This window comes from Cyrtonyx montezumae, unplaced genomic scaffold (genome assembly GCF_038088225.1).
Source record: "Cyrtonyx montezumae isolate F1298 unplaced genomic scaffold, pur_monq_1.0 scaffold_13, whole genome shotgun sequence".
Lineage (NCBI taxonomy): Eukaryota > Metazoa > Chordata > Aves > Galliformes > Odontophoridae > Cyrtonyx > Cyrtonyx montezumae.
Window position 1 is genome coordinate 37,237,155 of NW_027071859.1, and position 26,740 is coordinate 37,263,894.

The 26,740-nt window shown below is 36.6% G+C and overlaps 1 protein-coding gene across 1 annotated transcript in view; it reads right to left on the minus strand.

Moving 5' to 3' along the window:
- The window catches only part of MMS22L (MMS22 like, DNA repair protein), an 84,794-nt gene that overhangs the window by 40,478 nt on the left and 17,576 nt on the right, over positions 1 to 26,740 (minus strand). The window contains exons 10-13 of the mRNA XM_065731041.1: positions 22,577 to 22,639; positions 17,697 to 17,816; positions 16,833 to 17,059; positions 14,023 to 14,532 (exon numbers count right to left, since the gene is read on the minus strand). Coding sequence (XP_065587113.1) covers positions 14,023 to 14,532; positions 16,833 to 17,059; positions 17,697 to 17,816; positions 22,577 to 22,639 — 920 coding nt within the window. The remainder of the gene's footprint in view (positions 1 to 14,022; positions 14,533 to 16,832; positions 17,060 to 17,696; positions 17,817 to 22,576; positions 22,640 to 26,740) is intronic.

Genomic DNA, 26,740 nt, shown 5'->3' on the forward strand with positions numbered 1-26,740 from the left:
AAGGGCTCTGGAGGCCCTGGCTACACCAGCTTTTGGTTTGGCTCATGCACAATCTTACAACATGCTGAGGCTGGGAAGGATTAGGCTGCTCGTGTTGAGTAAACCGATGATACTCAATAAACAGTTTCTGTTGTAAACCCCTTAGGACGTGCAAAGCCACACTAGTTGGCATTAGACCAGATAAGCTGCCGAACCAGCTGTAATCTCATTTAGACCTGAGCTGATCCTCCTGTCCTTTCATTCCACAGGATCAAAGCAAACCACTGAGGAGTCAGCTGTATTATAGCAGCAGTGCTTGCTGGATGCAGCAAACATTTCATAAATTCCTCTCCTTGAAGCAAGCCTGCACATAATCTACCCAGAGCCAGTTCAATCAATGAATTTCTGAATTCATTAGTCTTATTATTACAGGATAACTGTTTTCTCCATATAGTGTGGTAGATGTTGCAAGCCAACTTTGCAAAACAGCTCTTATTGCTGACCATTTCTTTCTGGTAATGTGCCTTTACATTTTTCTTGTGCCACATGAAAATGATTTAAATCACTTCTACGCAGTAATTTTTTTTAAAGACTGGAAATAAAACCAATTCATATATATTCAAGTAGGAAGCACTGATATATACTAAATTCTTCCAAGCATAATTACATGCTACCTGCTCGTATGCTTCCATGCATCAGTAATAATGACCAATGTTTTCTGAGCTTAATGACAGCAGATGATAATAGTGAAAGCAGAGATTATATCATTGTAGTGGCAGGATAAATACAGACTGAAACTACAGATGTGAAAGAAATCATTGTAAGAAAAAGATTTCTATTTGCCTATTACCCTTTGTGTGCTCTGAAATTAGGAAGGAGAAATATTTTCATTGTTGAAGAAATGAGTAGCATAATTTAAACAAAAACGCAAAAGCAACAGGTCTTTTCAAACTAAGCAAAATATGAAACCCAAAGCACTGGATCAAATAAGACTTGAGGGTGAAACATTCAATTTCTGTCTGCACACTGTCTGGAGTTTCCACTGCATGACTCTAGCTGAAGAAAAAAAAAATCTAGAGAGTAACTTTAAAAGCTTCAGAAGAACATAAAGCATAACTCAGAAAATGCATCAGTTATTCCAATCCCAACAGTGAAGTGTGTGTGGTACAACACACACTCATAGATAAAGGAAAATTAGATTTGTAGCTTACATCAGAATAGTCAAATACTATGAAAAACATTTTTTCAGTCCTTCTTTGAGTTAGTGATTATGTTACTTGCTAAGATAAATACCAAAATTTTCTGCTGAGGTTGCATTAGCAAAAGTAAGGATCTAAAAATACTGCCATATGAAAGTGATTCCTGTACATCATATACACATCACATTAATGATTTGTGAATCACTCCTTGTAGAATGAAAAGTAGACACAGAACTAATTAGAATAGGGAAGGCCAGGTAACCCTGACAGCTAAGGTAAAAAACAGTGGTGTTTGTGTCTTACTGCTATCCGCAGCCAATATAAACATCAAATGCAATCACAGACATGAATACAGAAGACAGGATCCCTCAGAGAGAACTGCTGCAAGTTACAGAGCATGCAAGATCTTATCAGTTCACACACATCCTAACCTACACTACATAGATCTGTTGGAACTCTAGCTGCCCATTAATGTTGTTAATCAGGGTAATAAAAAGCTTCAGTAAACATCTGATTTTATTGTACAGTAACGCAAGCAAATACTTGAGAGCAGATTACACAAAGTAAGTGCTTATTAGGAAACTTTTTTAAGCACTGAAGCACAGATGTTTAGGAGCATGTTACAGGCAGCTGGCAAAGATAAAAGGTATTGCACCTATTGTATACAGATGTGTTAAAAAACAAAACAGCAAACAATCCACTGCACATCTCTTCCACTATCACACAGAAACCATCTGATGTGTTAGTTAATGATTCCCCTCTCTCCACTTCATTCTTCAACCATAAAGGGGTCCCATTTAACATAATCACTTAATAACAGCAAAGTGATGGGTATCAGAACCCTAATTCTTCTAATATTTGCAAAATCCAGCTCTTTGTAATAATAATAACACCATGATAGCAAACTGTAAAACTGTGTAATTATACTTTAATTGTATTGTGAGGCATGCATTAATCACAAAGTTTAAGTACCAAGGATGGAATTATAATAATTCTGTAAAACAAATTTAAGCTAGCTAAGTAGGTCAGAACCACTAGCATGCAACAGGAGACCTCTGGGAATTTATCAGTTAATGGCTATTTATGTGCAAATGAGTGCCCTCCAACCCTCCCAAATCCTGTGTAGCTGAAGGGTATTTCTGTTAACCAGGAGCATGCTTAACTGCTGAGGCATAAATTAAACCATTTATTTGAATGATTTTAATTCTTCTCTCCCCCCACCCACTCTTACTACTCCCTCCACCCTCACTAGTAGCACAATTTACAGTATTAATTTACATTGAGATAGGTTTGCTGAAGAGTTTTCAGAAATCACTCTGTTTCAAGGAAGAAAAAGAGAATAGAAAAACTTTCAGTAAGACAATACCAACACAACAGTTCATCTGCAAATCTTTCAAAGGATAGGCTGAGTTATCAGAAATTCCAAAGTATCATGGCAATACAGTGGAAATCCTTTCACAAAGAACTCTAATGAAACTGTTTAATGTCCTCACATTCTAAAACTTGGAGAAGACAGTTAAGAACAAGGAGGATGTCATATATTTTCTGTCATAATGCTCATATTGTACATGTATCAAAAGTTTTCTTCAGAGAAAGAAAACAGCAAAAGTTTATTGCCTGCAGGAAAAAAAAAAACCCTACAATTTTTGAGTTTGACTCGGAAAAAAACCCCCACACCTGTAATTGTTCTTGATGTCTCAGAAAAATAGATGCCTAACTCAGAGCAGCAATGTAACGCAACCTCAAGATTCACTTTCATGCTTATATTTTTATGATTGTTTTCTATTTTTTTTTCTCTCGAAGCACAGACATTTTCTTGCTACGAATAGAGTCCCAGAATAATTAAACGGTAAAAAGTTTCATTAATCCTAACACCGATTAACTATAGCCCCCATTACTCTGAACAGGGTCATGTCTCTCCAGAGTCTAATAATTACATTGTGAAGTCCCCTGATTGCCTGATTTTACTCTGTGACATTTAGATAATCATGACTGTACTATAGTTAATTATTATGTAAGAAGTAAGATGATTACAGTATTTAACTTGCTGATGTCATCTTTGCACTTCATACAAAACCCGACGTAAATATTACACACCAAACATGGACACCCAAAACACTTCCCCCCTCCCAAAACACTGTCTCCCCCATGTAGAATCCCCTCAATATAACAGGTGTAGCATAAATCTGAAAATTTCCCTGGAAGCAAATCTTTCACACCTTTAAAATATTTTAGGCAGATACCTGAAACGCTAATTCGAGTATTTTCAAATGCATCCCACCAATAGCTAATCAATGACCCCGTTCAAGAAAACAAAGAACATCAATGAAAATATTTGCTTTTCTTCTCACAATGACTTGATCTAAGTAAAACAGGAACACAAAAAGCAGTAAAAGAAAATCTCATTGCCCTGGTAAGTCCATGTCAGTTGCCTTTTCCCCCTTCTCCCGGCCCTCAGTAAAAGGTGCCACACGATCAGCATTGCAGCGCACACTCCTGCTGACAGCATAATGGCTGCTGTGGCTGTAGGCCACACATTGCCAAGATGTTTTTGCTCCTTGGACCACACATCACAACAGAGCCTTCATACCATTCTTTTAATAAGTGAACAAAACTGTTTAACAAGAAAGTTCACTTGTGCCTTTTCTTTCAGAAGGAATGAGTGCAGCTCTATTCGGAGCCAGTGACAGCCCCTTGTTACCTCTCCATTCCCTACAGCGAGGAGCCACAGCCTTGATTATGTCTGTACCTTCCAGCCATTGGCAGGGGCTCAGTATTGCCCTAAGGCTTTAATTAACCCCGATTAGAGATAAATAGGGCCTTCTCATTATGAAAAAGAAGAGAACAGACAGCACTTCCAGCTTATCCAAGAACAAAACAAGCCACCAACCATTTCTACCTTCCTCTACTTGGCCCACGCAATAACAGTGTCAGAAGGCGACTCCCACAAGAACATGAGAAGATGCACAATGTACCCGTTACAGAGAATGCTCTATCCCTCCCATTTTGTTTCTAGGCAAGACAGACGAGCTGATGCTCATTTCACGTTATGCACGTTTTTACTGATTAGTACCACTGCAAGACAAGCTGGAGCATTTAAGCATCAGCAATTAATGGCACTTGGACTTGCTCCAAGCCAAATAAAACATGGCAATGCATACGTTTATGTCCTGGATCAATTAGCTATCCTTAAAAAAAAAAGTCTAAAAAGCATTTTCAAAGTAATTTTTCTAGGCAGATTCCCAACTTGACCGCAAAACCACTGAAAATCCAGCACAACCTTCAACGAAGCCATTCCTGTGCAGCCAATGCAGGCCACCCTCAATCACCCCCTGCTGACCTTCCAAATACTAATACAGTGGAGAAAGTAAAGACATTTACCTTTTTTCTTCTAATAACAGAAATTACAGAAAGCACAAACACAATTAAACACTATTAACGAATGCACAAATCAAAATGAATGGCAGATTTCTGAAGTTATTTATTACATTACAGCTTCTGCTGTAGTTTCTTTTGTATCTACCACTTTCTAAGTCCAGTGGGGTTTAGTCCTGCAAGCAAAAGCATAGGTTACAGTGTAGGAAAGCAGCCTCACTAATGCAGCACCAGCAGCATCAGGAATTCCTTTCTTTCAAATCACAGAAAGAAGTGAAAGACTGGGGAGTATCTCAAATTAGTTGAGTCCACCTCAGCTCTCCAAACATCTTACAAAGACTACTCCAACAAATCTTTGTCTAAGGTAGTCCCTAAAAGGAGAAAAAAATTGCACGTGATTTTGACTACTTTTTGCAGCCTGACAGCACCATTGCTTGCAGCCTCCTCAAAATAGCCAAGCTAGCCCACTTCTGCCACATATTAAGACAATTCCTTCTTCACTAGCAGAGAGAACAACAGAAAACTTGTTTGCTTTCCAGCAGCCTTATTCATGCAAGCTGACTTCTAGCATGTCTCCTTTCAATCTTTCTCAATTCCCTCAAACTTTTGTGAACTTCCAACTCTCATCATTAACTTCTGTGAATCTCCGCAGTCTTCAACTTATTCCTAAGCGTTCTGCAAAATGATATGTCCAGAACTGTATACAGAACTATAACTAAAGATGAAACAAGCAGCTCCTATCTCTCACCTGTAAAAGTTTTTATTAAAATTGAATACCATAGTGGAATTCGTTATTTTTTCCTAAGCAATCCCATCAAACCCTGCTACCTAACACAAGCTGTGTGCAAGAAGAGGTAATTGTCACAAAAGCTAACCAATGGGCAGGTTTCAGTAAATTATAAATAATTACTTTGTTAGAGTCAATACATTGTTATAAATTCACATAAATAAGTATTCACACAGAGATCAACATATAAGAACTGTGCCCAGCTCACCCTCCTTTTCAATATATTAAGAAATCGACTTGAATCACCATGTAGCTACATCAGTGGACTATATAAGAAAGAGACCCTGATATCCCCCATAATGGCAATACTAAGTCATGACCTACAACAGTGATTGAGCACCTGGTGGGAAGGCAGGGTCAACACAGGGAAGCTCAGGTGCATGCAATGTACCTGAATAATCAGAAGGGGTGGAGTCAAGATCCACCCCTTCCCAGCCCTCATTTAAGGGTTAGCAGTGGAGGCAAAGGCTTCTTTTGGTGGAGCTCCCTGCATACCTGAGGCCTTGTAAAGGTTAGTAGCTTCTTTCCTTTGTTTCTGTGGCGGCTGTGTTTGGACTTGTTCTCTGTTCCTTTAGCCAAAGACTTTCCTACCCCACTATATCTGTGGTACTTTCTATCCTGTTATAGCATTACATCATCTGTCTGGATTTCTGTAAGGCCTTTAACGCAATCCCTACATCACCCTTCTCTGTAAATTGGAAATACATAGATTTGATGTATGGACTGTTCAACAGACAAAGAACTGGTTGCAACACGTACTGAAAATGGTGGTCAGTGGCTCAATGTCTGGGTGAAGAACAGTGACAAGTAGTGTCCTTCAGGGCATCAATACTGGCACTAATGCATATCTTCATCAATGACATCAACTGTAGGATCAAATACACACTCAGCAAGCTTTCAGATGATACCTAACTTTCTGGTGCCCACGGGGGATGAGATGCCTAGACACAGACAGACTCAAATAGTGAGCCCAGAAGCATCTCATGAAGTTCAACAAAGCAAAAAAAAAATGCAAGGTCTTGCATCCAGCTTGCAGTAACCCCCACTATCAATACAAGCTGAGATGAAAGAATTCAGCAAAGCAAAGCCCTGCTGAAAATGACTTCAGGATACTGGTGGAAAGCTGGATGCAAGCTAGCAATGTGACTTTGTATTTATAACAAAAAGGGAAGAGAAAGGAAAACAGCAGCCCTACATGCACAAACAGTTTTATGATAAGCTCTGCTGAAAAGGTATTGGGGGTACTGGTAGATGGACAGGAGCAGGACATGAGCCAGCAATGTGTCTTCTTGGCCTTTAAAGCTAACTGTATCCTCGGCTGCGTCAAAAGAAGCATCCCTGTTCATTGCAGAGCAGTTAGACTAGATGAATTTAAGGGTCCCTTCCAACTCAGTTATTGACTGAAAACCTCTAGGGATGCGGCATCCACTACATCTCTGGGCAACCTGTTCCAGCACTTCACCAACCTTATTTTGAAAAAAGTCTTTCATACACCCAGTCTAACTTTCCCATCTTTTAGTTTGAAACCATTTCCCCTTGTCCTATCACTAGACTCTTCCCCTTCTTTCTTATAGATCCCCTTTAGATACTGAAAGGCTATTCTCAGGTCTCCCTGAAGACTTTCCCAGGCTGAGCAGCCCCAGTTCTCTCATCCTGTTCTCATAGGGAAGATGTTCCATTCCTTGGATCATCTTTGTGTCCCTCCTCTAACTGGGCTTTAAGAGGTCCATTTCTTCTGTGCTGAGGGCTCCACATCAGGACACAGTACTCCATATAAAGTCTCACCAGCGCAGAGCAGACGGGCAGGATCACCTTCCTCAACCTGGTGGTCACGCTTCTTTTGGTGCAGCCCAGAATATGGTTGGCTTTCTGGGCCGAGAGGGCATGTTACTGACTCATGTTCTGCTTAGCATCCACCAGTAACCCCAAGACCTTTTCAGCAGGGCTTATCATAATACTGTTTGAGCATGTAAGGCTGCTGTTTTCCTTTCTCTTTTTTTTTGTTACAAATACCCAGAAACAAGCAAACTAGAAGCTGTTTGTATGTCCACTGAGAAATTTCAGCATGCGTACATCATCCCAGGGGAAGAAGAATCAAATGATATATACTCAGGCAGTGTAAAAAAAAAAGAAAAAAGACAACAACAACAGAAAAACACCAGAAAATAGTATATATTCATATTCATCTCCTCTTCACTTATGCTCTAATAAGAGAATCAAGTTGTTTCTGCCAATAAGATAGTCTTATAGTTAGTAAGAAGAGAGTTGGATATAGCTAGGTTAAAGATGTCAGTAAGAAAAATTTGAAAAAAAAATTAAAGGAAGCGGCTGTTACTCAGTTTCCTAAGCACTGGTGACAGGTAGGAAAGAAACAAAACCAAAAAGAATATATTCCACTGAACCACCAAATCCTTCCAAACTACACAAACAACTGCAATGCATGCCTGTGTTCAACACTTGCCTTTCATCTTCTGCTATTAAGACAACTATATCCATACATTCAGTTAGCATACAGGGTCTCTTTGCGTTCCTTTGGATTTTCTTCTCCACTTTAAAGGTCAGCTTTCTTTAAAACACACCATCACAAATTACTTCTCTCCAGGGATCATCTCCTTTCCTGGGGTCTATCATTGGAGAGATAAGTGTGAAGAGAAATATTTTTCATGTAACAGTGACGTGTATGTGTAGTTCAGCACAAGTAGGTGCCTAGTCTAACTGTTCTTCAAGACTACAGTGACTTGTGCTTGTCTCAAAAAGCTGTTTTATCAGTCAGCTTTGTCACTTGAGTATGCCAGCCACACATCTGAAAGCCATCTGATTTCTCCACTGTCCGGCATAGGCTGTCAGTAGGAGGCAGTATTGGCTCTGAGAGCAGTACTTCATACAGCAAAGTAGTTGGGAGCTAGCTTCATTCTTCTGTCATTATATAAGCAAGATGACACTGTTCTCTAATCCAGCCAAAGCTGATAAGTACCATCAACCTGTCACTTCCTACATTTCAAATTCTAACACTGCAGCATCAAAGAGTTTTTACATTTCGATTTCTTTTGCTGGCAGCGGTCGGTAGCCTCTCATTCTCCCACGGTGTTCTAATGCAGCATTTGCACACCGGGGTTACTCCCAGTCTGAATAGCAGGTCATCCCCTACTCACTGAGCTCATCTGCGGCCCATGTGCTAGGCAATTTAGATCCAATCAGCCCTTATTTAGCTCAAGAGTAATGAGCAGCATAGTGACACAGACTTAAGCCTGACCCTCAGGACACTGCTCATCAAGCAGTAAAACTGTGACAAAATCATTCATCTTCCACCCGCTGGCAAGAAATAATACTCGCACTCACTGTATTACTTTTTCAAGATACAGAAAAAAAAGTCCTGAATTTTCATGATGTGAGACATTAATTTGCAGAAAGCTGAATTCCCTTAAACCCCCCTGTTGCTATGAGCTCACCAGGGGGAAATAGGCCTTAGGAGACTGAAATGGAATAAAGAAAATTGCTTCAGCTTTCTTTTCATTTTAAATAAGCCTTAAATCTGACAAGAGATATCCTAAAGAGAAAAGATATATATATCTTGTAAGGTAACGAAGAAACAATCAAAATTAAGTGATTAGAAGGCAACTACTATATAATGGTCTTATTGTTGAAAACATTTCTTAGACTGTCTAACATCCCACAATCAAAAATCTTCCAAAAGAAAAGCCATTTTTTACAACCTGTGTAAAGAATAAAAGAAGAGAAACTGGGGAGAAAACAGTTTCACAAGTGAGACGCTTCCATCGGAAAGCAAACTTGCACTTGACGTCCTTCAGGGAGCACAGATTTCTCCCAACAACTGCAGGGTCCCAGCCAGCAGGTTCTCAGTTCACCTGGATATGATTTTACTTTTCTTTTGTGGAATTGCTCTTTCATAACAGTAAGTCCTGTGCTGCTGCCAGGTAGGCCACAAAGCCTATGTGAATTATTTTTTGTTAGATAAAAAGTGATACAAAGGATAAAAGACAGAAACATGTTTCAGTCTGTAGCACAGGGGACAGAGTTGTGTATCTTAGTTAATGTCACACTGGCATACTTGAGTTCCTTTGGCTTTGTATATCTATTGAAATTGTTGATGTGCAAATAACGCCAACCAGAAATTTCTTTGACTGATTGTTATTCCAGTTTGTCTTAATGTGATTCTAAGGCAGATGCTCTATAACATCCTAAATATCAATATGAAATTGACTTTAATAAATTAATCAGCTCTTATGTGACCTTCTGATTCAGGAAACATGACAGTGAGAATTGGAAGTGAATGTTCTTGCAAACCCCAACCAATGCTTGGCATACACAGAAGCTTCGTACAGGTGAAGTAGGGGGTATATAACTGCAGGACATGCTGTACCTCATTTCCTTCACTTGCATATTAATGTTTTCAGAACAGAGGACATTTCAGTTTTAGCTAACAAACTAAAGCTCAGAGCAGAAGGGACAAAGGTACAAATTATTTTGTACATACAAAAACAAAATCCTAGAAAAGAATCTCAATGGCCTCATAAAGCAGGATTAAGAGAAAATTTCTATTTTAATTCATGTCTTAATGCAGCAATTGTAGCTAAAAACACATCCAGTATTGTCACTGAAAACTGTAAGATATTACCTGAAAGTATTTAGGCACAGAAAATCTTTCAAAATACCACTAGAGCAGGGCTTGCCTCCTACACTCTAAAGCATTTAAGACTTTGTTTACATTCATTCAAATGCCAGCTTTATTAATAAGAGTCAAAACTAAGAGCCAAACTAAGCCCTCCTGACTAAGAGTTCAGTGGTTTAGTTACAGCTACATTCTGGTTATCTTGGTATCACAGTTGGTGATGTGAAATATACTTCTGGGATGGAATGGGTAAGAGAAGGCTCATGATCATCCAGACTCCTCTGGATATAGTTTTCAGAAGTTCAACATCAGAAAAACACATTTTACAAAGACTAATGCTAGAACCCCTGAGGGGGAAGAAAAGAGGAAGGAGGAGGAAGGACCTTTCTATTCTCCTCATGAGCTTATCTGCTGATTTACACAGTAACAGAGAAGAGGGGGGAGGCTCCTGTTGGTCTCAGGAAGCTCCCCACAGGGTGTTTTGATGGCAAGTACAACGCAAAAAAAAATTACAAATGACTACGCATTTCCATAGCAAAGATATACTGGATAAAACATTCCTATCATGATTTCTCTTACAACCTCAAGGCTAGACACAATCTAACAGATAGAAGCATTCAGTTCTGCTGTTATCCATGGCCCAATTACTACTGTAACTTTTAATTAGCAGCACACTTACCTGAGTAGTATTCATTTACAGCTTATAAAATGTACACACTGAGATTCATGTCCTTCAATGCAGTACACAAGGGGCATAAATACCCAAGAACTGTTTTCAAAATAAAATTACTGTTTATTATGTTATTAGGTTTGTGGTACTTCTCATTTCTCCTATGGGAATCAATAGTATGTCTCCCTGAAACTAGGTAAAGATGTTTGGTGTACCAGCAGTCGTTTCACATCCAGGCATGTACCTGCATTTTTATGATCCTGTAACTCAGTGCTAACCCACTACAAAAAAACAAATAACAGGATGATGATAATAAGCAAAAGCTCACACCAGAGCATTACTGGATTATAATAAAATACATTTTAACATGCTTCCAGCACTTCTTTTAAGAATAACATTGCAGTGCTGGAACCCACTGTTTTCAGGTGCTCAGCAAATTTCTCAGAGCCTGTGTCCATTCGTACAGTGAGTTCTGTCAAATCCATTAAATGCCTGCATTTTCATTAACCTAAGGTTTCTTTCTGTGTCATGAGGCACTCAGATGATGGGAAGTAGTACAGATTTGGAGCAAGTGAAAGCACACGAGTAAGCACCCTGCGTTAACCTTCTTTAAAGAAGAAAAAAAATCAGAATTTAAAAGCATTGTTTAAAAGCAGAAATGAAAAAAAAGGAAAAACTAAAGTCTGAGCTAGATGAAGAATGTTTCAAGCAAACACAGGAAGGAAGCACTTTGTGTTTTTGTGGGGTTCTTGGTTGTTTATTGTTTATTTTACACTTGCTTCTAAAAAGGAGACTGTATTAAAATATAATCTTACACTTCATACTGAATCTCACTATGAAGATCAAATACTTGGAGGTGCCAGCAAGTAGCATCTTGTTTCCAATTATCCACTCACCATATATCCAAATAAAAACAAAAATGAGTTCTCCTGCCAAGTCATGGTTCTATTTAAATATATGGACAATGGAATATTTGTAATGATAAAAAATATAGATATTAAAAAATTATTTGAATTTAAATACATTTAAATAAATCATTTTAAACAGTAAATACAGAAGAAAATACAACAGTTGAAAACTATCAGTATCTGTCTATCAGACAACAAAATATAAAGATACCCAGAAAGGATTATTTTAAAACACAGTAGTGTAAAAATGATGCAGGTGGGGGTCTCTTCTCAGATGCCTTTTAAGAAAAAAAGAAAGGAAGAAAATAAGCCTTCTATCAAAATTTTGTATTCCAAGTTTTAGCCCAGAGCAAGTTTTCACAGCTATGTTACAAACCCTTGAAAATAAAGGTTTATAACGAAAATGCTGACAGACCTTTAACCATAGCAGCATGAATACCTATAATTAAAGAAGGGCTTTTGGCTACACCTTACTCTGCAAATGAAAGATTGCTATTTTTACAATAGCCTCAAATAAAAGGAATTGGGAAACCTGGAACATTATTCTAGTAATGCAGTAAGATGTTAAAGGGGATTGCTAAAACTATTCAGTATTTTTAGCTTTAAATACTGAGGCATTCAGTTAACACAACTAAGACAGTATTTTCATAATACTCTGTAATCAGCAATGAAGAATGCTCCTGTGAGCCATCATCTGGGGTTAGCAGAAAGTGGCAAATGAAGATATTATTTCCTAACAGCCTAGAGGGAGCAGCTTCTCTCTTTAATCAGTGATCTCCCTTCTTTCCTACCTGTAAATTCTCTGTTGTACAGTTACAAAATTATTAGAGTGCATTGTGCAGAAAAATTACATTTATGAAAGGCCAGCTATTTTTTATCTGCCTGAATTTTAACATCTGCTGAGAGAATTGCATTGAACCATTTCATCCTTTCGCACATTTCCAAACAGATCAGCTGTTATCAGTCTGGTTAAGCCAGTAGCACTTCCACCTCTGGTTAGCACAGTCATCCAACTCTTCAGAACAAAGAAAATATTTTTAGTGGTGTTTTACTCATACATCAACAAAGGACTAACTCTTCAGCAAGTCTCTCAAAAGTAGGAGAGGCAACTGGCAACGCTACTGTTTCCCATAGCATCAGGATCACAAAAGTTTATAAACCTTACAGAAATTAGACCTCATAATTGGTGTGACAAATAAGCAGGTAACCAAAGCCATACATTGAAATAAAGAACAGTTAAAAACAAGGCTCTAATAATATCTCACATGCCAATTGGTATTTGAGCCATTCAGTAACTCAAATATTTCAGCAGCTTGCTTTTAGTAAGAAAAGGTATGAATATGGTATCTTGTCCATGATCTCCTCAGAAGTCAATGAAAGGTGACTATGTTCTTCTGTCCATGTTACAAGAGGACTACATAACCTTCAGATTTTGGAAGCTTTCAGACAACTTTCAAGTTATGAAGTAGGCAATGTTTTCACAACTCTCTCTACTTCATCTTAAAGAAGCAACAAATGCTCTGTATTAGCAAACAGAGAAAATGCCAAAGCATTTCTGAAATCTCCCATTCATTCCAGTAAATACATTCAGTTGAACTGAAATACTAAATAATAAATCAAGTAAACTTAGTTACAGGCTTCATCCTTTCTCAAAAGACTGCCTGAAAAAACTGCTGTCTTTGGATGTATAAGCTATTGACAGCTGCAGTCAAAACTACTAGACAATTAAAGGGAACCTAGTTAAAGAAAGAACTTGCATAAGGGCCTCACTATTTCTGTTACGCACTTCTCTACAGCTCTTTCCACATATTTCAGCCTTGCATATGCAAAGTAATGGCAGATCAACAGCTGCCTCAGACTATCTTAAAAATATCTTCGGGCTTCAAAATGGAAGGCTACCTCTAAAAGGCGTCAGTAGACAGAAACAGTGAAGGGCATGGGGGATGCTAAAAATTGAACTAACACATCAAAGCAAAACTGCAGTTTTCAAGGTCATATATGATCTCCTTTTCTAGGCAGGTATTTCCAGATAAGTATTTAAGTCTCCATAATTGTTTTGTTTGTTTGCAACCTTGATGAATGAAGCGAGAAAATGGGAACCAGAATGAAGTCCGCAAAACAGAATATTCACTGGCAAATAAATGAATAAATAAATAAATAAAGCCACTGCAATTTAGTACAGATAATAGTTCCGTAGTTTTCTGTGCCAAAAGAAAGATAGTGTTCTCTGAAACTTGGTATCCCTGATATTTTGTAATGACATAATGACCTGAAATAGTAGGAAAACATTTTCAAGATTCTAAATGCAGCAATGTATTGGCGGATATAAAAGTTTACTGTATCGTTCACAATCCTTCAAAGCTGTCTATTTCCTTTTTTTCTATTTCATTGGGAAATTAATATGAATTACAGTTTAACTCTGAACACAAAAACAACATGCCAGTCTATATCCACAATCTAACAAAATTACTTACCGAAGTCGAGCTATAACAACCTGAAGAAAATTCAAGACCACACTCAGTTCAGCTCCTCGACAAGCAGGCAGCAGCATAGTAAAGCCATCATTTATCAACTTTTCCTCAGAAAGGCTTAAGTAGCAGCTGGTCTCAAATACTTCCTGGACACCATCTATGTATGTTGAAAGTAGAGTCCAGAGATGTTGTTTCTGTGTGTAGTCATTTTTGGTTACTAAAAACTCCTTTGCCTTGTCACGAAAAGCATTTGAGAGTTTCTCAGCTAGGACACTAATGTCCATATTCTTCTCAACATAAATCAGAAGGAAAGCAAAATGGCCTCTCCAAATGAGAGCTCTCTGAGTCGGGCTAACAAACGACGGAGTCAAGAAATCCAAAAGATCCAACACTCGACTCACTATATCTTCTGTTTCTGCAATGATTGCTAGCAGAAGGAACAGGTTAAAAAAGTTCTGCAGCCCCACTTCTGTCAGTTCCTGCATTCTTTTCCGATGGAACTTGGAATAAATTCTACATTGGAAAAAAAGCAACAACAAACAAATACAAAACATTAAAAAAAATCCCACCAAAACTGAAATTTTCTTGAAATCTGCAAACTTTCTATCTACTTCCAGGTGGCATCCAGAAAACTAAAAGACAAAACACATCATACAGACTTGCACACACACTAAATTTAACAACTAGGGAACCTCCATCCTTAGGAGGGAATACCAATTTATTTAGATACACGTTTCTGTTATTACACTGTACTACTGAACTTTACCTTTTTAACCACTATTGCAGTAAAATGAAATGGAAGATTTTTGACAGAAAGCTCCTTTCCCACAAAGTACTTCACCGAAGTCTATACTGTCCTTTATTGTACATCTGTCGTATGGACTGAGGACTAAAAGTTTGGAAGAAAACAAGGAAAGTGAGGCATTTGGGAGAGAGACCTCAACCTAGCTAATGGGTGTCTGACACTTTGGCTTGCCTGAGTTGTGTTAAGTGAAGAGGAATTGAGTTGCATATAAAATATATAATATAGTCAGTGTAACTAACAAAACTTCTATTTTTTTCAATATTTTTTTAATTAAAAAAAAAAAAAGGGGGAAAAGCCCCACAGAATTCTAGCAGGAAGATTTTAAGAAATTTTAAGCTGTACTGCTTATATGATAGTACTCAAGTTATACGTAGTGAGAACGTGATGGTGAGAAGCACTGCTACTTTGCAACTTTAAAGTTAAAAAGCAGAAAAGCACAAAGCAGAAAGCTTTCACACAGTTGTCGTTCATGTGACTTTTGCCCAGCCTTTGACTTTTAAGTAAATGTCACTGTTCTTTTGATAGAGGAATAAGATGAAAATGCGTAGCTTAACTTCTTATTTGTGAGATTAAAAACATCAGTATATGCTTCACCTTTAATTTAAAGTGAATTCCACATACATAAAGTGAGTTAAACATCCTTAAAGGCTATTTTTCTATCCTGTCACCTGGAAAAATTGTTGGAAATGGTGCTGAGTTTATCAAATCTAGCCACCAAAAATTATAGCAAATCCAATTAATGTTGTTTGGTAGTAAATTACTACTGACAGGCATTTATGTTCTTCATGCATCAATTAATGCTTGGTTAGGTGCTGAAAACAGAGTTCATCCCAAAAATCATAGCTGTAGGCTGTTAAATTTTGCTACTTGTGTAATTGATTTATTCAAGTCAGAAGTGATGAATACTGGTTGAGCAGACTGACAAAGCGTGTGTTGTGTATTATTATTCCCCCTCTTAAATTAGACAAAGTAACAAGCTATAACAACACAAAAACATAAGGATAATTTGTTTTCAGCAAAAATGAAACAGGCTAATTTAAATTACTAACTAAAGCAAGAAATTGATTCCATATCTAATAATATATCTCTTTCAGTATGTAGTTGTAGCAAGTTTTAAACCCAAAATTTACTGACTGTAACAATCCATGGAGCATATATAAACAGTGCACATATTTTCCCCTTCTCACAGGAAGAACAACCTTTCTTTTTTGGAAGATACATACCACATAGCCTTGTAAGGTCTGGAACATGTGCATTTTATCTATTTTTTTAAATTTCCATACAAAAGTACGAGTTTAGTACTTAAAGTCTTAAAAATCAAAACCTAAAAACAAAACTAATTCTAAGTCTGTTATATCTAATGAAAATAATCCTAAGCATCAGCACCTTTAATGATCAGTACAATATAACTACTAAAAGTTTTAAGGATGCAATAAGTATACGCTTACAGCATAAATATAATCTTTTTTTTAACAACATGACTTAATATATTATCTTAATTAGCATGTTTCAAAATCAAAATAAAAAGCAAAGCTCTAACCAAAAAAACACTGAGAAATGTTGGCAACCATAAAAAAGTAAGTATAAATGGAATTGCAGACATAGCAAGAGTCAGGCTGCATGTTCCTGGACAACATGGCTTACATGAAGCTCAAAACAGAATTTCTGTGCTTTAATTGTATTACCCTACTGGCAACAGAGTTGTACCTCTGTGTCGTTTGCCAGTATACCAAATTCCTGGCTGGTGGGTCAGTGTAAATAAATCATCACAGGCTGCATATGTCAAGGTGACTCTTGGACCCAGCTATACACCTGTTACAGCCTTAGCTGACAACTGAAACTTAAGGGAACTGCCTTCTTCAACTTATGAATCACTCTGCATTCTTCATCCCCTTTACTTTCTCACGAGCACAATAGCCCATTTTATCTTAGTGTGTGGTTCAAAGGGCCATGCATTCAGATTGACTAGATCTCTTAATCCATGAGACAAGCTAAATATCAGCCATACCGTCCTTTGATTTGCTTCCAAGGATGCACACCACTGTTCTCCGACTCTTCTTTCATCATCCGCGCCAAAATGCTGAGAAAAATGAGGTAACTGTTGCTGGACTTGTACAGGGTGGGAATCTGCTGTTCACAACAGCAGCTTTTCACCAACTCAAGCATTGACAAAGAAGTTTTACTGATACTTGCCAGACCCTTCAGACCAAGCCAAGGAACAGTAAAGCAACTGTTCTAAAAGAATAAATAAAACAATTAGGAAGACAAGTAATAATAAATGTTAATATTCAAGAGACAGGAAGATACAATCCTTCACACAAACAATAAAGAATTAATGGCTTTAAGTTGCACCAGGGGAGGTTCAGGTTGGATATCAGCAAAAACTTCTTCTCAGAACAGGCTGATCAGGGAGGTGGTGGAGTCATCATCCCTGGAGATGTTCAAGAAAAGAGAAGATGTGGCACTGAGGGACATGATTTAGTGGCATGATGGTGATGGGTTGATGGCTGGACTAGATGATCTTAATGGTCTCTCCAACTTTAATGATTTTATGATTCTAAAGGGGAAGTTCCTACACAAGTCCAAATATAATAACAAATTGTAAAGGTGCAAAGTGTCTTCATAAAAACTCCAAATAAGTAGTCCTGATTCAGAATAGAAATACATTCTAATTTATTCTGTTGTGGCATAACGTAACAGATCATATGTTTAAACACAATTTCTTAAATAAATACAACAAATGTAAAGTCACTGCCACTGTCTATTCAATTTTACATTAAGTATAGTAGTTTGGCTAAATGAGAATCTGAATTGCTAAAAACTGAGGAATATCCATGTGCAATTCTGTATTTTTATATACTCATCTACTTACCAGGTTCTTGCAGTAATAATCCCAAAGTATGGTGACGACAGGTAGGCCTCCATCCCATAAATGACACAGAGTCAAACAGCACTGAAGATGCAATCGTAACTGTTCTTCTAACACACCAGTCTTGCAAAGAAAACAAAAAATTTTATTTTAGGAGGGGAGCATCACCTTGCCTACCCATAAATCCAATACTATCAGACTATTAAGAACGACTTCCTAATAAAAACATCATTTTTGATCACATAATGTTGAGTGAATTGTATGTTACAAGACAAGCTGACAAACACACACGGACATTGCCATGCAAAGCACTCTGCAACCCAGTCAGTAGTTCATTATACATCCTTTGAGGTGTCCACAGAGTTGTAGACACACTAAGATAACAGCAACCTCAATACTGTGAGCTTAACTTGAAACACGATTGCATGGTCAAGGACCTCACAGAAAATAAAGTGCATGAATGCATGTATCAGCTAACTTTTAAATTCTTCTGTCACGTATATCCAAAGTTCATTCACCACTGATATGGAGGGAAGACAGAGGTTCTTCAGAGCTCATGTTTCTTTCGTCAGTGTATCAAACAGGAAGATCATTTATTTCTGCACCATGTCCCTTGTAAAACTTTTGCAACCTTGCTATACTGATAACATCCCAGAAGACTCTAAATGAACAGCAAATAAGCCTCTGAACCAATGAGTTTCTGTGCAAAAAACATTTTTAATCTTTATCAGTTTCAAACAATTTGATCACAGTGAAGCATTAAGGTTGCAATTATGAGCTACTGACAGTGGAAGCTATCCCATGCCGCATTTGATGCAGAGAATTGGGGTGTGAGGAGGTTTTGATCAAACTAGGATGTCAGGAATTCTGCACTCAAGCTGAAATCGTGTGTTTAATCTAGCCTATTTTAGACATCTACTTTAGGATGATAACACCCTGGAAGGGCTTATTGCTTCCACTTCTTAAGTGAAGAGAGAAACCCCAACCCACTTCTAACTTTCAAAATCCTAAATGCATAAAGTAAGCCAAAAAATGACAAAAGGGGGAAGAAAAATAAACGATACAAAATTGTTGAATTTTATGATCTTAAAGGTTGTTTCCAACATATACAGTTCTACAATTCTGTAAGATGAGTCTTAGAACTTAAAATCAGAGTGTCAGGAAGGAGAATGTACAGAATCTCTGTTGTGTCTCAGACAAATATCTGAAAGTTATATCTTCCAGTGCGCTGGAACCCGGGACTACAGACAGGGTCCTGAATTACATCCCAAATTGACTTAATTCAGAAAAAGCTTAACTAAAATAATACAAATTTAAAAAATGTAACAAAACAAGAACACCACCCAGTGATGGTAATGGAAAATATAATTTTGGGTTGCAGAATTTAATTTCCATTTAATTCTTATTTAATTTCCATTTAATTCCCATTTAATTCTTAATGGCTTTTCATTAAATATCTGTTACTTGAAGAAAGGGACTTCTGCTCTCACTCACAATGCTCCTTCTTATGATTGACTATTTCTTTACATCCCCTTACTCATCAGTTTAACTTCTAATCATGTCTGTCTTCTCACAAACAATTAATCTAGGGTGTACGGCTTCTTAAGTAGAATATTTTTATTTATTTAAATATTTAAGTAAGTTGAAAATTGAGAAGTTGTTTTGAATGTGCAATTTCCTGTGACATTACATATAACAACACATACAATAAAAATGTCTACGAAAGAAAAGTGATCCTTAAATATTGTTAACTATGACATAACTACCTATAAAATAGGTAGTCTCTCCCATAAAAAAAATAATTTCATCCCAAAACCAAAGGACAGAACTTCAGCCATTTCCAACTATTGCTATTCTTTCACAAATAAGAGAGTCTGGATATAAAACAAACAGCAGATGAACATATCCTTTTCTCTACAGACATTTACTCAATTACAAAGGACAATAGAAAAACAAACAAAACACACATGTACACATCCTTTGTAAGGAGAATGCTTAGTCTTAATGCTGTAATTTACGTTTAAGGATTACAGTTAGGATGTAATTCAACAATGACTGTTTCAGTCAAATTAATTTAACAATAAACATGGTATTTTGAGCAGCTTCTATTACAACCATTATTTATGCATCCAACAGTAGTTTTAGAATAGTTTCCAAAACCAAGAGAGTACTGAATCTTTTATTTCAAATTTAATATGAAAGAGTTCTCCAGACTTAAAACTCCTCTGGGATTAATGGATTCTCTCATTGCTCTTTTGCTTAAAATGGTCTTCTGCACTGCTGGAAATGCTATCAGAACTCTTAAGGTAGCCAGCTTTTAATTTATTGCAGAAGGGAGGTACATCAGACACTATCAAATTGATAGTATTATCTAAATGCAACATTTTTCCATTATGACCTCCTACTGAAGTAACAAAATTGGTTTCCTACAACTACAACTCTGTATTTCTTCTGGAGTAGAATTAAACACTGAAATAGTGAAGGCATAATAAAACTGAAGCAGAAATCAAACAATCATGAAACATTTATTACTCCAAATGATAGAAGGCTAATGAGACAGACTGCTATCATTTCTACAAACGAAAAACCTTTTGATTCTCATTTACAGTAAAAGTTGTGTTTAAAAACTTTATCTTATACTAACACCCCATAAATTTAATATTACTAGAAAACATCAAATTGATTAACAAACATTTGTATTCTATCACAGCAATTTTCATTTTGTAGATCAGCCTCACCTTTGTCATTAACATCAAAACAGAAACAAAGGTACTAATTACTAATTCCCGCCCTGTCTTGCAAAGGAGAGATTCACTACATTTCTTCCAGCTTACTTGCTGTGCTATTACTACACAACTCTACTCTAGATAAAAGATGTCATGTTTAAAAGCATGGTCTAGGTAAGATTCAGCAAAAAAGTAAAATCAAGGCTTAGCAGGCATTATCTTCAGTACCATCCGTCCAATTGTCATTACAAAGAATATTCTTTGCCTTTTTTCTTTCTTTCCCTGTTCATCCGTCTTCTACTACATTACTGACTTTCTGATACTTCATTGTGCTTCTCATTCCTACTTTCTTCTGATCTCAGGAATACTCATTTAAAAGATACTTCTTAGATACAATAAGATAGCTGAAAATGTAAGAGCAGCCATATGAAGCTGGAAGACCAACAGAGGAGATGGACATATCTACAAGTGAAGGAAAACTCTTAGACATTGTGAAGAAAACTGATAGGCAAGAAGAAGAGCAGTGCATTTTCTATTATACATAACATGCACTTACACATACATGTGTAGAGACAGGTAGATGACTCCTAAGACTGCTGGTAATAGTTACAAACATAGCTTTGGCAAATGGGGGCTTGTTTTAAAATCCAATAGTAATTGCCTTCGGAACTTAAAACAGACTTTTGCCTCGTATTACTGTGTCATTATTGAGTGATTAAAATTTTCTGAACTCAGCTATCTAGCTGACTATTAAAACTCTTTACAAATCAACACTTCTTTAAAAAAAAGCATTAAAAATAGTATATTTTGGGCATATTCAAATACTCAATATTCAACAGTAGTAAGATCTCACTAGAAAAGGAGATTTTTTTTTTATTTTTTTTTTTACATGTGTAACTACAAGTGTCACCTTTTTGTCCTCACATTGCTGACATACAGAAGATGCAACACAGGAAAATGGCTAATAGACTACTCATAGCTCATACATCTCATATCACCTAATTTATTCAGTTTCTCTCAAAGAATGGTAAGCATCCAAAAATGAGGTAATCACTATAGTTGTAATGTATATGCATATTGCATACATTCAACTATATACCACAAAATCATTCAAAAGCCAACCTTTTATTAAGCCAAAAGAACTACAGGAAGTTTACATGTAACATGATTTTTCAGCTTTTTAATAGCCAGCCTATTGTTCCAACAATTCTAACAACTACAAAATATCTTTTTGTAATAACTGTAAGAAGTATTTTTGCATACTCTAGTTTCAACTCCAGCTACCACTACTGCATGAACAGGGCAGTAACAGTAATAAAAACAAACCGATTCCTCTAATGCTTCCAGCAGTGGAACTTTGCAGGATTTTTTTTTTTCTTTCACGAGACCAAATACAAAAATAAATATAGTTATTCTCATTTTAAGCATACACAATTTAAAGAAATATTTTTTTTATAGTTGTTGCTGTAACAACATTTGCAATTTGTACCATGCAACTTGATAACAAATTTAGAGACCTGCAACGTTATACACTTAAAAACATGATGAATAGCATATTTAAAAGCATTTTAAAAGGAGGTCAATTCTGACCTCTGGGCCATGAAGCACTGTATTAACAGTTCTGCAGAAAGAAAAATGATAAGGTATGAAATGAGTGCTCAGAAACTAGAACCTTATCAGTAAGAGTTTGATTCAAGCCTGTAAGACAAATTGCTCAGCAAGGCAAGTCACCTTCCCGCTGTGATGAGGATATAGCTGAATTTTCAATGCAGCTGACTATCTCCCTCATCATGTCTCTTCAACTTGATATCCTTACATTCAATATCTGGTTTACATTTTCTAAGCATCCAGTTCTTATTCTGAATACATCTTGTCTCAGTAGCCATATACCTACCCTTCAAGGATAATTATCTTTTTCCTTTATCTGACAATTTAGCATCAAGCACAACCACTTAAAAGCAACTCTAACTGCTAACAAGGAGGGCACTGTATACTGTTATAGTTAAATGAAAATCCTTGATGTAGCTCACCTGTGATAAATACACTATTATTCAAAAAAAAGAGACTTGTAATTTGGTCTTTGTTTCATGAACTACCTTTTCCAGAAAGCAAGCCCAATACTTCCCCTATTCATTTTTTCTTCCTATACACACTTACTTGAGCACCAATGGAATTTTTAAGGAGTTCTTCCACAAACTTCCAATTGGATTCCTTCTGCTTCTGAAAGATAATGGTTGTCAGCGTGAACCAGCATTTGTATATTTTACAGGAACTATTATATAATAACAAAAATAAGAAGGCAAAAGATTTTCAGAAATATTTCATTTCATGACAGCCTACTGTAGTCACCACTAAAAGCAGTTTTTTTTTAATTTATTTTATGAATCTGATTGTTACCTGACCTAAAAATTAGGCCCCAAAAACAAACTAGGAAGTCTAATCAACCCACAAACCAACAAAAACCCAGAATTCTGCTATTTTAACAGATTTACATGGCCCACTTGCAGTTTCAACCTTCACTTTCAGTAAAGAAGTAAACTGGCATTTTCAATTAATTCAAGTAATAAACAAGTCTTAAAATTTGTGCATTTTGCAATAACTAAAAAGGAACAGTTAAAGGGTAAGAGAAAGGTACAACCTTAGTTTTCTTGTTTTTCCAGGGAAAAATTACTTCAAACTCATTTTTCCTATTCTAAAATCAAAGGCCCATTGAATATGGAGGTGGCCAGACAGTAAGGATCTGGATAGTAAATAAAAAACATACAGGGTAGGTCAAATATGGCCCATAATCCATATTTTCCATCTTGGAAAGACAGATGACTGCTTTGAATTGATGGAGTTTGAATCAACTAGATCACGAATGTTACGAAACAGAGTTGCTTGGAAAAGTATATAAAAAAAAGTATTTAGGGTAAGTGGGAAAGGGTAGATAGTTTTGTAAGAAAGATTTATTCCCAAGAAAAAAAATAAAAGGGGATTTATACATTTACATTTATAATTCTCAGCTACAACTAGATCACCCAGGAGTAACAAAAAACACCTCTTATACTCAGTCACATAAATAACTTGTGTTGATTATCCAGATGCATTAATGTACTACTTTCATCATTTGTCCTGCTTTTCTATCTCCTCTATCACAACTGTTAAACCTTACGAATGATTTTGCAGATACTTGTCCTTTAAATGTCTGTGTAGAGCATCGCATGCTTCGAAATAACTCCTTTCCAGCAGCAACGCTATTGTCCCCTGTCCTCTGATACTGCTCTAGTTAATGCCATGACTTGGTGACAGTTCCACACAGAATTTGTAACTCTACTGAAACAATTTAAGACCAACTTTAAGAAAGAGATCTAATAACACATCTGTAACACAATTTGACTACTTTGTGGATTTACATTTTTGCACTGTGAAGAAAAAAAAGATTATTCTTAAAGGCTGCTGATGTTAGCAAGACTGTGAACAGGACAAATACGAATGAAAGGACAGATCTGCATAAAGTTACACTACAGCTCTCATTTAATTATTCAGAAACGTCAGCAGTATCAATTAGGGAGCTCCCACTGCTTCCTTCTCATCCTGCCCACACATTCATACTATTTCACTGCTCAGTCTTGTTGTAGTTCTTCTGCTTGTGGGACCCAGTGTGAACTGATCCAGTGATCTAATCCAGAGCATTAATAGAAAAAGAAAGGATAGAAACAGAAGGAGGGACTGACTGAGATGACAGAACAGGGGCATAAATAATTGCACTAGAACAGCAAATGGCATATTGTGTCTTGGGCGGTAAATAGGACTTCTTAGGCTATTAGCAACGCCAAAGACTTTGTGTCAGTTAAAACCCTGTCAGAAGCAGAGATCACTGCATTGCTGCTTTGTATTTTGACTGCTATATTTTAGAAACTGATATTACGCGATTATCTGCAGGATCCTACTGCAAACTCCAAGTGAAGCTAATTGACTGCTCAAAGGCCAGATTTATCAGAGAAAAACAGAAACTAAAGAAATCAAATGGCTACAAGACCACTGGTTATCTGAAGCAGCCTTCTCAGAGCATGCTTTTAGCACTTCCATAGCCCATTTATACAAAAGGTGTTTATAGGCAAAGTTCCAGCTCAGTTGCAGTGTACAGGTCACCATACAGAATTCTGGAGTTATCTATGGCAAACTCTTGTCACCAACTAAAATTGATCATAAAAACACATCCAGGTTCAAGTCAGACTCAAGAAAGAGTTGTGCTAACAACCTGCTGCACTCTTCTTTTAGCTTCAGTTGTCTCTATCTTTTAACAGATGTTTCATTCTACTCTCAGTAAATTTACATCCTAACAGTATTCTCTGCTATGCTGGCAATATGGCATCGCAACTGTTTGAAATCGACTTTTGTCAGAGGATATGTAGAATCTGAATCTCTTACTCCAGACCTGCTGGCTTACCACTTCTCCCCCTCTACTCTCAAATAATCCTAAAATCAGCAGGACCTGGAGACCCTGAAGTATGTAAAAGTGCTCCTGAAACCAAAAACTCAAATGGGGCCCCTCTGGCTTCTCGAAGACAAACTTCTAGAGAGGCTAACACCTCACTACCTGGAAGATCCATACCAGGTTTCTCAGCTGGAAGCCCATGTTTGCATATCTTGCAACGTAGTCATTTCAAATTATTCAAAGACAAGAATTCTTAGCCTCGAGTAATTCCGCTTATATTTCCTTAGTCCACAGTATATTGAAACTGACTCCTGCAATGTTCACAAGCAGCAATTTTTCTCATCAGTTACCACTTGGATTTTAAATCTTGCTTCTCAGAATAGTGCAATGGGACCTCAATGTGGGGTTCATGAAACGGGTATACACTGTACTTCCCTCAGAAAACAGCATCTATAGTCTAACCAAAATTTCCTAGTTTTAAAAATGGTTTCATGTGTATGAATTATATATTCAATATATATGAATCACTGCGTATTTGAAATTATGTTATATGAGCTAAAGGGGAAAAATAAAAAGAGCAAGTCTGAAACCTATTTAGAATTTTAAAAGCTTTCATAATAACCTCAAGGCCATGCAGTCCACATTAAAAAATTGAAAATCTTCTACAGACGACATAGGCTTAAAGGCAATTCTTGCTATGAAGCACATGAATAACCATCATTATGACACGTCACCCTCCCACCTCTGATCACAGTTAATTAAAAGAAAGCACGTGCCATGAAGCTATCATGTCAGATGTTTAACCAACAAAACAGGACAAGTTCTGATGTAATTCCACTGGTTTAAAAAATATATATATATATTTTTTATTTATATATATATATATATATATATATATATATATATATAAATCATGTAATTTATATTATATATATAAATCTTGATATATACATATCAAGAGCTATTTTAATCCTATCTCCAAAGGATGTTTGAGGATGTATTTCAGAAAGAATAACAAAAAAGGAAATGATTATAGTCTACTATTTATGCAACTATTTATGACAGGTTACATTCTTGTGGTGTGTACTGTTCTTTCTGATATTTTTTGTAAGCATCAATAGCACTTAAGAGAACAGGGATCCCTGGACAAACTCACAACCACTTTAAGAGAAATGTAAAGTACAACTAACAGTTTGAACATAAAGACCATGGGAAATATCAAGGAACGTGCACCACAGTATGGTCTTGTGATTTACAAATTTGGACTTGGAAATTCTCTTCTCCTAGGTGGGCTCTAAGGAAAAAAAACTGTTTAATCTTGGGCAAATCCCTTTCTGTAGCAGCATCTCAGATTCCTACTTTAAAATAAGAACAACAGGAATCCTTTTTCCCATTCTATATCTGCTTAGCTTATTTAAATAACATAATGCCTTGGGCAAAAAAAAAAAAATCTCTCATGAGGCTAAATACATGGTATGTATCACTATGAGAGACAAGAAAAAAAACGATGATCAAAGTAAACAGTATCACTGCATTTTGATTGGGGCATAAAAAAAAATGTAAGAAACCCAGGATAAATGACACAGTAGTTTCTGCATTCAACCTGGAAATAACCTTTCCTCTCCATTTAAACTCCTTTGAGAAGCACAGAATGCAGTAATTCTATCTTTTCAACATTCCTCTGAAACATAGTGTGGATTGTGGCTCCCCCTGCCCCAGTACCATAATAACAGAGTAAAAGAGAGGAAAGGTTGAGACAACCATCAGTATAACAGCCAGACGTAGTCTACAATTTTACATTGTGTGTACATGTACAAAGTTGCTTCGACTTACTATGGTATCATTAGAATAAACTGAATCACTGGCAACAAGCATCCTGCCTGAGAGACACTAAAGGATGT